The following is a 14,086-nucleotide window of genomic DNA, read 5'->3' on the forward strand; positions in this document are numbered from 1 at the left end:
CTCTGAAAGTTTAACATCAGCTGTGCACATTAAACCTCAAGGCCCACGAGAAATTCTGGCCCATCCAGAAAAGTGAATTCCAAAAAGGTGCTCAAATGCTTCGGATGCACCAATGTGGCCTTGAGCAGCTCCCATGAGTGGCAGCATGGCTTGTAGCAAGAGAGTTTGGGAGAGGGAGGATCATGTCCCTTTGCTTGCGGCAAGATGCAAACCCGAGGCGGAGCAAACCCACCCCCCAAAAGTATACAAACCCATGTGCAGAAACCCCCAGAAGGCCAAGTTAATTCCCTCGGGTACTGATACGGAAAACGACACCAGATTAGAAACACAGGTTTAGAAATGAATCTCCTCCCTACCGCTATTCTCTCCTGTCTACCTCCTCGGAACGCATGGACAGAGCAGGAAAAGAGGGCCACAGATGCGGATTATGGGATGAGTAAGGACAGAGCCTGATCTCGTCAGATCTCAGAAGCTAAGCAGGGTCGGCCCTGGTTAGTATTTGGATGGGAGACCACCAAGGAAGACCAGGGTTGCTGTGCAGAGGAAGGCACTGGCAAACCACCCGTTAGTCTCTTGCCATGAAAACCCCCCAAAAGGGGTCACCATGCGTCGGCTGCGACTTGATGGCACTTCACACACACACACACACACACACACACACACACAAGGACAGATCAGCGGGGTGAAATTAAGGTCACCCAATACTGGCAATGAGGAACCCCGTGGCGCAGAGTGGTCAGCTGCAGCAGTGCAGTCAAAAGCTCTGCTCATGACCTGAGTTCGATCCCGACGGAAGTCGGTTTCAGGTAGCCGGCTCAAGGTCGACTCAGCCTTCCATCCTTCCGTGGTCGGTCAAATGAGGACCCAGCTTGCTGGGGGTAAAGGGAAGATGACTGGGGAAGGCAATAGCAAACCACCCCATAGTCTGCCTAGTAAACGTCAGGAAGTGATGTCACCCCAGGGGCCAGGAATGACCCGGTGCTTGCACAGGGGACCTTTACCTTTAATACTGGCAATGAGGGGAACCCAGCCTTTGCAAACTGCCATCCCATATTGCAACCGTAGGGGCACTGTGCTTTTGGAAGGAGATTAGCAAAAATGAAATAAATAAAAACGCACACCCTCTTGCTCCCCAGTAGGATATTTATGCCTCCTCTTCAGGGGTGTTAAAATACAATTTCATGTCCAAGTGGCAGCCAACCTGTCCCCCCCTTTTTTTCTTTTTTCCCCGGAAGAATTATTCCCCCACCTCCACCATCCACCCGACAACGGTAACCACAGCAATGCCATGGAAACAGCATCGGTGCCTCCGGGGGAGAAGGTTACCGTGGCAACCTGGGTATTGCCATGGTTCAAGATGCTCTGGGTGCACCAGTGGCTTCCCATGTCAACTCTGCCCACATCCCTCACAACCAGGAGGGTACACAGGAAAGAAGGGGTGGGGGACTTTGAAGAGGATCGGGAGTCAGGGGGGGCGCAGGGCCTTCAACCTTCACAGGAATGCAAACTCCAGTTTGGCCTGCAAAGCTAAAGGTTTGAGTAAATCTCTGACTCCACTCCACTGAAGTGCAGCTGATTAGCTTCTCTCTAGAAGTGAACTCCAACGGCTTTGAATAATTGACTATTATTACTAGGGTTGCCAACCTCCAGGTATTAGCTGAAGATCTTCTGCTATTACAACTGATCTCCAGCTGATAGAGATCAGTTCACCGGGAGAAAAGGGCCGCTTGGGCAAGTGGACTCTATGGCATTGAAGCCCCTCCCCAAACCCCGCCCTCCCCAGGCTCCGCTCCCAAAATCTCCCGCCGGTGGCAAAGAGGGACCTGGCAACCCTAATTATTACTGTTTAGTTTGAATTCACCCCACACTTTATCCCAGAGGGTTCTGAATAGATTATGTTGTTAAAAGGGATCCCTATAAACCCTCCTCCCTAGGAACCTGCTTTAAGAAAATTACAATGCCCTCTCCTCCCAAATGTGTCACAGACATGGGCCGTCTGTCTGTCATCCCACTCGGCAATTCCAAAGTGACTTGGTTCTTCATCCTGCTCCATTTGGAAGATGAGGGCATTATCAGTCAAGGAGCTTACACTGAAGCCCTCCACCCAAAAAAAAAAAAAAACAGGGCAGCATTATATGGGGCAGAAATGTTATGTGGGAAAGAGGAAACATATTAGCTATTGCAAATTTGTATGCCCCACCCCTCAATAAGATCTGGAAGCTGACTTTGTCTTTTTAAGAAAAAAAATGCTAAAATGAATATTTTGCACTTCTGAATTAACGCTTCCGGAAGGCAAGGGGGGTGGGGCTCTCCTGGGTCCCAAACTTTCCTTGCAGGACATCATTTGGAAACGGGAAATGCATCAAGGCTTCTGCACACAGCCCTCCCCGCCATGTTTTATTTTTATGTTGCTTCTCCCCTGGGTTTCCATCTGCTCCACAAGCCTGAAAGATTAATACTCCGAGCATGTCAATATTTCAACCAGGGCAGGCAGGGGGGAAGAGGGGTACCTGCAGGGGGCCCAACCTCGCCTGCCCATCCCGAGGTCCGGCTCCTTTGCTGAGGATGGACCCCACACACACACCGCTGGCTCAGCTCTCTGGCTGCCCGCCGGGCCATTCCGCCATGCTTCCTTGGCACCGGGCTTCCCTGGTACATTTTAATCTTTGCCTTTTCAAATTTTTATGACTACAGCACTCAGGCAAACTGGAAGCAAGGAACTCTGGGAAATGCGCATACTTAATGTACCTCTCTGGCCTTGACCCCCTACCCCCAAGCAATGGAGGAGCTCTTCCAACAGGGTCTGTCCAAGAGTGGGACGGGATTCTGGCCCGCAGCCCCTCCCCACAACCTCACTCTGGCCAAGGAACCCAGCTGTCCTGGACACCCCCTTCCTGAAGAAGCCAGGATCCCAGACTCTCAACTCCCCCCACCACTCAAATCTATCTCCCCCCCCCCATCTTGAGAAGACCCCACAGTTCCCAGAGACGAGACATCCATTTTAAACAGAGGCAGAAGAATTTCTGTGAGGGGGGAGGGAGGCCTAATGAAGGGGGAGGCTGCCAGTAAGCCCCCCCCCCATGGTCTTTGCCCATCTCTGAGAGAAGAGAAGCTTCTATGGGGAAGTGGATGGGGTTGGGGGTTGAAGCCAAGCACCTGGAGAAGATTGCAGTGGGCAAGCACAAAGGGGTACAGGATGCCGGAGTCCCTCTGGGAAGACAGGACTCCCACATAGGTTATGGCAGATGGGGGGGGGCAGGGCTCTTCTGGGGCCCGTGGCGTTTCAGGAGCAGGGAGGGGGAAGAGAGACTGCCATGCTCTGGGCTCTGCCAGGTTGGCAGCTGCGAGTGGGTGGGAGGGGGAGGCAGAGGGGACTGTGTGGGAGAAAGTCTGTGGAAGCTCGGGAGGCACATGTCTCCGTGTGCCGCGTCAAATGCTCTCTGTGTGTGTTTGTCTCAAGGCCTCCGTGCTGCCTCTGTGCGCCTGCGAGAGAGACTGCACTGAGGAAGCCAGGGATGGGCTGCAGGGAGACGCGCATGTTCGGCAGACAGAAGAGCGCATGCATCCCACATGTGTATGCATGGCTCTGCAGCCAGCTATGTGTTATGCGCTTGTTATTTGCGGACCAAGTCCAGATAACCTCCACTTTGTTCAACAGGGGGATCTTCCAGGAACAAACATATGCTGTACTCATGTGCCACAAGCGAGGAATCATATAAATCTAATTAGGAAAAAGAAGCAAGCTTCTAGTCCCTAAGGTAAGGCTTCAAACACATTGCAAATGCCTGCTGAAATCTCAGAAGCAAAGAAAAGGAGCTGAATTGGATCATGCAAAATCATGCATGGCTCCTCCCCATAATTAGCATAAACAGAATTGTGCATAACAAACACGTATATGCAAATGAGGGTCATCCGTGCATCGTACGCAAACCTCTGAATCTAAGCTTTTCTAGGGGCAGAATAGCCACAAAGATGCCGGATGTACTGCTCGGATATCAGGGCACTGTTGATGCTGAACTGGGGGAAAGGGTGTACCCAGGCCTGTGTGTGAATGTGTGAATGCAGGATGAGGCAAGCCCACATCTACACATGCCCACATGCACAACCTACACACGCAGGAAGCCCACATATTTCCTGGTTCACACAGCATGCGCTCAAACACAGACGCCCACATCGTCCAACAAGGAACACCCCGCAGGACACAACCACAACAACCTCACCAGGCCATACAACACAAACACCACACCCCCAAGTACTGACTGCAAAGCAGAGCTGCTGCATTGCCAGACATCACAACACACACACCAAAAACTACGTTCTCTGCGGCAGCACAACACCCGCTGCCACAGCCAATGCAACACATCTGATGTTCACAACACGGCAGGCACACAATTACATAAACAGACAGCCGTCGTGAGGACTGGAACACACAAACACACACAACGGCACAGGTAACCTTCCAAGACTGCGCAAATCACATCACAAGAAACCACACCATGCACCCCTGCGCCCTCTACTGTACAACAAACACTGGAAAAGCCCCCAAGACGCAAACACAAAAGGCCCACACTAAGCAACAGGCACACAATACACTTGTGTGCATTGCTAGCACACAACTATGCGTGGGCCCAGGGGTCCTCTCATGCATTATGGCTATGGTGGTCCACTGGGGTCTAGGCTATACCACTTCAAATTACAACTGGTGGCTGACAAGGCTGAATGCTACCCCCACAAAAAACAACCCCCCGGTGCACAGAGAACAAGCAAGTCAGGGAGCACGCTTTCCCCTGAGGTGCTACCTTTCTAGGTAAGGTGAAGTGTTTTCTTGAGACTCTGGCTTATTACGGTTAAATTCTGGCTACGCCTACATTTCAAGGCTGATCCCTCTTCTCTTGTCTATCATATGTTATCTTGTCTGATGGGATCACACACCTCTAATTGGTCAGCTCACATTGACAGCAAAATCCAATCCATTGGTCTTCCATTGCTCTCGGATACAGAAGCATTTCAAACAATAAAACGCAGACTATTAGAGATTGGATTTCAAAATCTTAATAGTGCTGCTAACAGGACTTGCTTTCCGTTAAGTCTAGGGATTCGCTTTAATATATATGAGCCTACATCGTCTTTGTACCACCTTTACGACCCTCAGCAACGCAGAGCCCTCTCCCTGGCCAGATTCAATGTCATGCCATCTGCGATTTTGGAAGGAAGATTTCGTAAAATCCCCCTATCAGAGAGACTTTGCCCCTGCAGTAACAATTGCACTGAATCAATCGTACATGTCTTATCCCACTGTAGATTTTATGTAGAAATTCGCAGCAAATTTTTAGGCCCTATTTTGACAAAAAAAGTCAAACTTTCCTGATTGTCTTAATGCTCTTTTTTTGCTGAATAATCACTCACATTGGAGAAAGTAGCACAATTTCTGAGACTTACTATGAACGTTCGTCAGCAAGTTAAGTAGAGGGCTTTTATTAATTCCGCCATCCTTTTATTTATTATGCTTTATCCTTGTCAGAAATGCTCAACTGCAATAATTCTATGTTACTATGCAAACACCCCATGTTTCGATTTTATGCCAATAAAGGAGATTGTTGTTGAGACTCTGGCTAATACTGAGCGGGGAGGAGTGGGAGGAACCCCCTCCTGTAACCAGGGAAGAATCAGGGTAAGGCTGCCCCAGCACGCCAGCGTTTCAGATCATCGGCCATTATACCATCACCCACAGTTTTTCACTTCAGTGTTCAATTTCCAAAACGAAGGGCCAGGGGAAGAGCTGAAGGAAGTCCAGAAGGATTCCTCCTAAGCCTCAGCCATGCACGATGCCCGTTAAAGCAGCAAATGCACCCTGCACATGCTCAGGGGAACTATTCCATGGTCACCTGCTAGGCCTTGACGTTGGAGCAGAAAATGAAAAAAGCAAGAGAAAGGGAGCTTGGGAGCCTGAGCTGAGGCCCAGATTCCGCCTTACATCACTTCTCCCAAAGCCAAGGTCAGGGAGGGGGCCAGCGTGCCTGCCCCCCTCCCCGCCACTGCCTTCAAGGCCCCAGAGAAGCTCTCCCCATCGCCTGGGAGACGGATTCTTCAAAGGCTTCCCACCTGCAACCCACTTTCCTCCACCGATGAGAACAGCGGGGGCGGGGGCGGAGGCTGGGGGGGGGGAGGCAGTCAATCCCCCGGGCTCCGGCAGAGGGCTGGCATGAATTATTTACAGCTGCTAATGAGGCTGCCGTGTTCTGTTTCAAAGACACGACCAGTTCCATTTCATTAATAAATTCTTTAAAAAAAAAAAAGCCTGCCCTGCAAGGCATCCGGCTGCTCCCCCCTGAAGAACAGTCACTTTTCAGCCCCAGAACAAGTAGCCACATTCAGCTCAGTGTCAGGTTGCCAACCTGCGGGCAGGGCCCCGAGATCTGGAATTACAACCAAGCTCCAGACTACAGGATCAGCCCCCCCTGGAGAAAACAGCTGGCTTGGAGGGTGAAATCCATGGCATTATACTCTGCTGAGGTCCCTCCCCTCTCCAAACCCTCCCCTCCCCAGGCCCCACCCCCAAAACTCCAGGAATTTCCCAACCCGGAGTTGGCAAGCCCAGCTCTGCGGCAGTGGTGCCTGAGGCCTGCTGTCAACCCTGGTCTGGGTGGTCTATTCCTGTGTCCCGAAGACGACTGGTTTTGGGACCCTTGCCCTTGATATGCTATCTTTCTACATGCAGGGTTTGAGGGACGGTGGAGCATTTCATCCGAAGGGCTTGTCCAGATTGTCCATTTGGCAAGAATGGAGGAGAGAAGCTGACGAACCCCCCAGGTCGGAAACTAACGCTGGAAGTTAGGGGGGGCAGCTTCTCCCCCAGGTCTAAGCACCCACAAAAGGCGCCTTGAGGTTCTTCTGCTTGGGGCAGAGGTTTCTGCGCACTGGACCAGAGGAGGCCATTCACACAAGCACTTCAGGACGCGGGGGGGAGGGGCAGGCAGGGGGGTCATGAGACCCAGGAAAGGAGCTTGCCTGAAGCCACAAGGGGGCTGACCCCAGGCAAGGGGGTCCCATACCAACGGAAGATGATGCTTCCCTGGCTAGGCTGCCCAGGGGAACCTTGGCACTGATTTAGCCCCGACTCACGAGAGTCAGGGTGGCGTAGTGGTTATGGCCTCGGACTAGGATCTGGGAGACCTGAGTTTGAATCCTGCCTCTTCCGTGGAAGACTGCTGGGTGACCTTGGGCCAGTCACACGCTCTCAGCCTAGCCTAACGCACAGGGTTGTTGTGAGGATAAAATGGAGGGCAGGAGAACAATGTAAATCGCTTTGGGTCCCCATCAGGGAGAAAGGAGGGAATAAATTATGTAAATAAATACATACGTACATTTGCAACAACTGCAGGGAGGCTGGGGGAGTCAGGGCTAGCAGGCAAAGGGGCTCCTTGAAGGATGGGTGGTGGAGGATGTGGATGGGGGAGCACCAGCTGTGGCAGCTACAAAGGTGGCTGCCACGCCCCCGCCAGTAGGCAAGAGCTGCCAATGCGAATTCTGGGCCTTCCAACTTCTCTGGGATCCAGAGCCAAGCAAGGAGGGATCTGGAAGAGACCAGCGCCCCCCCCCCCTGGGCCTGGCCACTGCTGTCCCACTGGCAGTCTGGGGGGGGGGGCTGGGCCAGCCACTCATGAACACCCCAAATTGGTGGGGAGGGAGATGAGGGATGCCTGGGCACTGCAGACCCACAGAGCACTTTGGGGTGGGTGGGGGGCAAGCAGGCAGCCCCACAGCGCCCCAACCCTTGCTCTGTTTCATTGGTCCAATACCTGCAACACCTTAACAGCCGATGCCTGAAAAAAAAAACCTTTTAAAAAAAATACTATTTCAGAACCCGACTCACTGAGGCCCCCTCTGCTCCATTCATAACTCAGGGAAATGTACAGTATAAACATTGACGCCATCTGGCTCCGAAGCTGACGCACTAACCCCCCCCCCAACCACTCTCCCCCCCCCCAACACACAGACCGCTCCATTCATATATGGCAAGGAAATCCGGGCGGGAGAAGAAGGCGGCCGTGATTTGGACCCACCGAGATGCCTGGCAAATGCCCCCCACCCCCAAAAACAGCCTGCCGTACAGACTTCCCAGTTCCCAGAACCCCATCTGGGGCACAACCCCCCCCCCAATACTCAGCCCTCCTTATTATCTCAGGTCCTCACTTCTAGCCCCCCCATCTCCAAAACCCCACCTCCAGCAACAGCTTGGGCTCCATGCACAGATTCATCACCCACTGAGAGTAGATGACCCCAGTCCCACTCCCCATATTCTAGCCCTTTGGTGACCTACAGCACCATTGGGAACCCCAGGGCTTCTGCTCCCCCCATACCATAGTCCCAGGTATGATTGCCCCCCCCCCCAGTGAGCTCCTCCAACCAAGCCCCCCGCCATTACAGCTCTGGGTGATTCTTAAGAGTCTTCATCCGCTCAGAACCCAACCCCGGTCCCCATTCCTTGATCCAGACCTCCCCACACATCCTGCCCCATGGCTCTGCCAGTGCCCCCAACCTGGCTCCTTTCTTGCCCCAAAGGCAGGGATACTCTTCCTCCCATCCCTTTGTAAAGCTTTATTTTGCCTGGGGGTGGGGGCTGGGAAAATATCCCAGATGTAACTTCTATGGGTCACAACCCAGGGCTGGGGTCAGGGCCGGGGACCCCATGGGCTGACTTCATCTCCCCCCTCCCAGAACTGCCATCATCCAAGCCGGTTTGTTTACCCCCACAAACCTCCCAAAGGCCTGCCCGCATCTTGGATGCCACCCCTGCCCCCTCCTCTGAAGAACCCAGGAGTCCGGGCTGCCTCCCACCCACCCGCTTTCAACTCAGCTACCCTAGTGCATCCAGACTGTCTCCACCCTTGTGCCCCCCCCCCGCCATTCCCACTGACACACCCCAAGCCCTCCAGAGAACCCAGGAGTCCGGGCTCTTACCAATACCTCCCTCTGCTCATCTCTGAAGTCCCCTCTGGCCCCATCTGGCCCCCTAGCCCCTGGATTCCCCCCTCCCCCCCAAGCAACCGGGTCCCCCCCCCAACAAACGCCCAGCTGCCCTCCCCACACCAACAGACCCTCTTTTTCTGCATATCACTGTCCAGCCCTTGAATCTACAGAGGGTGGGCGGATCGTTCCTCCCCTGTACCCCCCTCCCATGAAAACAAGGTTAGGAGTCCTTCTCCAGCCCCCGAAGCCCCCCGCTGCCTCCCCCCACACCAGAGGGAGGGGGCCCGTACTGTGAGCAGGTTCCTTTGCTTCTTCGCCTTGCGCACGTTGCTAATGAAGCGCCGTCCCATTTTCTTGGCGTACCACACCGACACGAACATGATCCCCGGGGGCGACGAAGGTGCGCAGGAGGGCTCTCACCCCCCCCCCCAGGTAAAATCCTCAGGCCCTGGAAACGGCGCGCGGGTTCAGGGAGACTTGCAGCTGAGCTGGGGGTCCCCCCCCCCTCTCTCCAGCCTCTCTCCTCTCTGCCGGCCCAGGGACGCCCAGGATGGAGCAGGGCTGGGGGGGGGGTCCAGAGTCGAAGCCGGGGGCAGCTAGCCCTCCTCCTCCGCAGCCGGCGCCCCCCTGGCCTCCATCCCGGAGCCGTCAGGTGGAGGGAGAGGAAGGAGAAAGAGGGGCGCGGGGAAGCCGGACCATTTCTGGGCTCGATGGGCCAGAAAGAATGCAATAAAAAAGAGAGGGAGGGAGAGAGGGAGGGAGAGAGGGAGGGGGGAACAGGTGGAATGGGAAATTTCCAGCAAGGGAGGGCGCTTTCCCTCCCCCCTTTGCTGCCGCTGCCTCCCCCCCACCCCCCAGCTTCACACGGGACCGATGGACCAGGGTCCGGATCCAGCCCAGCAAAGGAGATGTGGGAGGGGGACTACACAGCGGCTTCTTCCAGCCTGGGGAGGGGGGGGGCACCCTTGTTGTTTGCAAACCCGGATGGGGAAAATTTGGTCCTGCGTGTGTGTGTGTGGGGGGGAGGAACATCTCTTTCCTCTGCAAAGACAGGGACCAGCTCCTTGGCTCTCCCTCCCCCCACTGGCAGCCCGGGCTCCCTGCTCTCTTCCGCAATGCCCCCCCCCAATACACTGCTGGCCCTGCCAAGGACAACCCCCCCTCGCATTGGGCTTGCGAGGCGGGGGGGGGAAGCTAAGGGTCCCCTCCATCCCTCCCTGAGCCCCCAGATTCCAGGGAAATTGGCAAGGGGGGGAGGCACCAGGCCTTCCAGCAGAGGGAGGAGGGTCAGGGAGGGGATGCCAGGATTCTTGGGGTGAGGAGCTGAGGCAGGGGGAGAGCCAGGACTGGGGTGTGTAGGCGTGTGTTGGGGAGGGGGGTCTCTGGAAACAAAAGGGAGGCATTGGGAGAGTTCTGGGAGCCAGGACTCCGGGGTTCTCTGGAAAGGAGGGTGTGAAGGGCGGGGGGGGGGCTTGTCGGGATGCCACCCAGGACCTCTGGAGTCTCTGGGGAAGACCGGAGGGAGCCCGCTTTAAAAATGGGTACTAAGACTCCTGGGTTCTTTGCGGGGTGTGTGTGTGTAATAAGGACGTGGGTAAGAGGCTTTGCTTGTCTGTGGCAGGGAGAGGGACTCTGGCGGGCCGGCCCCTTTTTCTGGGTGCCAGCGGAGGGGGGGGGCAGAACTCCTGGCTCCTGGGCAGGGAATTCAACCGAGGGCTGCAAGCGTTCCGAGCAGCCGCAAGGTGGCGCACGTATACTGCAGCAAAGCTTTTGGGGGGTGCCCTTAAAGTGGGCACAGGGGCCTGGGGAGGGGGTGGAAATCAGGAACACCAACCCCTAGGCGAGGACTGGGATGGGAAAGGAGAGGCCCGTGAAGACAGAAGGAACTCCCTACTTACTGGGGACGTGGCCTTTGCAGGAAGCAAGGGGCAGCTCAAGAAAACAGATGTGGGAGATCGATTTGCCACAGTGAGGTTTGCAAAACCAGAACAGGTTCCCCCCCCAAACTTGTGAGAGCAGAAACTGACATGGCCACAAGCCACCCACCAAAGTGCAGAGGCGCCTCTAAATCATGAACACGTGAACACATGAAGCTGCCATATAATCAGGCTCTTGGACCATCAAAGTCAGTATTGTCTACTCAGACCAGCAGCAGCTCTCCAGGGTCTCAGGCAGAGGTCTTTCACATCACCTACTTGCCTAGTCCCTTTAACTGGAGATGCCGAGAACTTCTGCATGCCTGCATGAACCTGGGACCTTCTGTATGCCAAGTAGATGCTCTACCACTGAGCCACAGACCCTCTCCTAATCATGCATGCCCTTGCTCCTCTGCAAGACAGCAGAACCCCCACCCACAAGTTGTTCACACACCATCCTTCCTTCATAGAATCATAGAGTTGAAAGAGGCCACAGAGGCCATCTAGTCCAACCCCCTGCTCAATGCAGGATCAGCCTAGAGCATCCCTGACAAGTGCTTGTCCAGCCTCTGCTTAAAGACTGCCAGTGAGGGGGAGCTCACCACCTCCCTAGGAAGCTGATTCCACCGTTAAACAACTCTGTGAATTTTTTTTCCTAATAGCCAGCCGGTACCTTTCCACCTGCAATTTAAACTTATTATTGCGAGTCCTGTCCTCTGCCACCAACAGGAACAGCTCCCTGCCCTCCTCTAAATGACAGCCCTTCAAATACTTCAAGAGAGCAATCGTGTCCCCCCTCAACCTCCTCTTCTCCAGACTGAACATTCCCGAATCCCTCAGCCTTTCCTCATATGGCTTGTTCTCCAGACCCCTGATCATCCTCGTCGCTCTCCTCTGCACCCGCTCGATTCTGTCCTCATCCTTTTTGAAGGGAGGCTTCCAGAACGGCACACAATATTCCAGGTGTGGCCTGACCAATGCAGTGTGCAGTGGGACTATGACACCTTGAGATTTGGATGTTATGCCTCTGAGTCGCAACCTAAGATTGTATTAGCTTTTTTTGTCGCTGCATCACACTGACTGCTCATATTTAACTTACGGTCCACCCGAACCCCAAGATCTTGTTCACACACACACTGTTACCCAGAAGTGTATCCCCCATCCAGTATGCATGTCCCTCATTTCTGTTACCCAGGTGCAGAACTCAGCACTTATCCTTGTTGAACTGCATCTTGTTCACATCTGCCCACTTTTCCAATGTGTTCAGATCTCACTGAACTCTATCTCTATCGTCTGGTGTGTTTGCTGCGCCTCCCAATTTGGTGTCATCTGCAAATTTACTGAGTAGTCCCTCCACACCCTCATCCAGTTCATAAAAATATTGGAAAAGTACCGGACCCAGAACCGAGCCCTGTGGCACCCCACTGGACACCTCCCTCCATTCAGATGAAATGCCATTGACAACCACTCTTTGAGTGCGGTTCTGCAACCAGTTCCCTGTCCAACTTCCTTCCTTCCTTTCAGTCCCTGCTGTGGCGTTCAGGTTAATTGGATTGTAAACAGAACGTTTCTGCCAGGGCAGACCTTTGAGGTCACCTTTCTGATGGGATTAGAAGGAGGATGGAAGTCCCAGGAAGAAAGGGGAGGTTGGGTCAGGCAAGCACAGTAATATCTGTGCCCACTAGGCAACATGCCCCCCCCCCAGCTCAACCCAAGAAGAAAGGCTCCCTGCAAACGAAAGCAACCAAAACATTTGCAGTCCTAGGGCAAAAAACAGGTGCATTTAAGTTTCAACCCATGAGGTGCTGAGCATTCGGGGAATATCATCTGTCTCAGAAAAGGTGGCAAAGTTTGAACACATGAAGCTGCCTTCTACTGAATCAGACCCTTGGTCCATCAAGGTCACTATTGTCTACTCAGACTGGCAGGGGCTCTCCAGGGTCTCAGGCAGACAGAACTCTTTCACATCACCTACTGCCTGGTCCTTTTTAAACTGGAGACATCAGGGATTGAACCTGGGACCTTCCACATGCCAAGCAGATGCTCTGCCACTAAGCCACAGGTCCCTTTGGGCTGGGAACTCAGGTGTCCAGGTTCCCAGGTTCTATTCATTCAGCCTAAAATCACATCTGTCTTTTCTGTGGCCACATCACCCTGCTGACTCATGTCCAACTTGCGGTCAGGTGCAATCCCAGGATCCTTTCCCCATGTGCTACTGCCAGGCCTGACATCCTTCATCCTATACCTGTGCATTAGATTCCTTTGGCCTAAATGTAACTGTAGATCCCATTGACCAGGCTCTCTCTTTCCTGCCATCAAGCTGTCCCCCTCCCAAACTGACCTTTCCTTTTCCCTCAAAGAATTCGCACTATGCTCAGCAATCTATTTCCAATCTTTTCCGCTGACAAGCTTGAATTTTTGTGAATATTCCATGGCACCACAGCAGCTGAAAGGGTCCCGCAGAGGACAGGTTTGCAACAAGATTGCCTTGCGCTATTAAATCCTTCGATAAAGCAATTCACATGCAATAAAATTGTATTTGAACCACCGAACAGACTTTAGGGCTGACTGATAATTGTATTTTAAATGGGTCTGGAATCTGCCAGAATATCTGTAGCCAAGTATTGGAGTCAGTGTTATTTATCAGGCATCTGGGAATGCCTGAAAGGGGCAAGTAAACTTGCTGAGGAAGTAAAATTGCTGAGGAAATTCTACAGGTCAATAATAAGACACAACTGGAAACACTCTTGTCGATCATTTCAGAGGGTGAGCATTGTTGGTCTGCAGTAGAACAGCTAGATTGAAGTCCAGGAGCACCTTACACCCCAACCAGATTTTTGGGGTATCAGCTTTTGACAGTAAAAGCTCCATTTGCCAGATACAAGTAGGAATGGAGATCCCTGAGTCCTTATATCCCAGTCAGAAGGTGGGGGGTGTTGCAAAGAAGGGAGTCAGGATGCAGGGGGACCAGGCAGAATGCAGCCAGATTGATTAGAGCAGGGGAGAAATGGTTGGGGTAGAAAATTAGCATCTGTAATGAGATAAGAATCCTTTGTCCCTATTCAGCCCTGGTGGGGTCTGATGTTCTGAATTTGTAAATGAACTCAAATTCAGCAATCTCATGTTATAATCTCCCCTTGAAGCTTGAAGAAGAAGAATTGGTTTCTATATGCCTATTTTATCTTTTAAGGAGAATCAAA

At 53.2% G+C, this 14,086-nt stretch overlaps 1 protein-coding gene across 11 annotated transcripts in view; it reads right to left on the reverse strand.

The window, feature by feature from the left end:
• The window catches only part of DLG4 (discs large MAGUK scaffold protein 4), an 85,441-nt gene that overhangs the window by 16,508 nt on the left and 54,847 nt on the right, over positions 1–14,086 (reverse strand). For 2 of the 11 annotated variants that reach the window (XM_056863514.1, XM_056863511.1), the window contains exon 1: positions 9,261–9,356. The exons of the other annotated variants lie outside the window; for them this stretch is intronic. In XM_056863514.1, coding sequence (XP_056719492.1) covers positions 9,261–9,350 — 90 coding nt within the window. In that variant the 5' untranslated portion in view covers positions 9,351–9,356. Of the gene's footprint in view, positions 1–9,260; positions 9,357–14,086 lie in introns of those variants that run through there. 11 annotated transcript variants of the gene reach the window in all.

The sequence above is a fragment of the Euleptes europaea genome, chromosome 18 (assembly GCF_029931775.1).
Source record: "Euleptes europaea isolate rEulEur1 chromosome 18, rEulEur1.hap1, whole genome shotgun sequence".
Classification (NCBI taxonomy): domain Eukaryota; kingdom Metazoa; phylum Chordata; class Lepidosauria; order Squamata; family Sphaerodactylidae; genus Euleptes; species Euleptes europaea.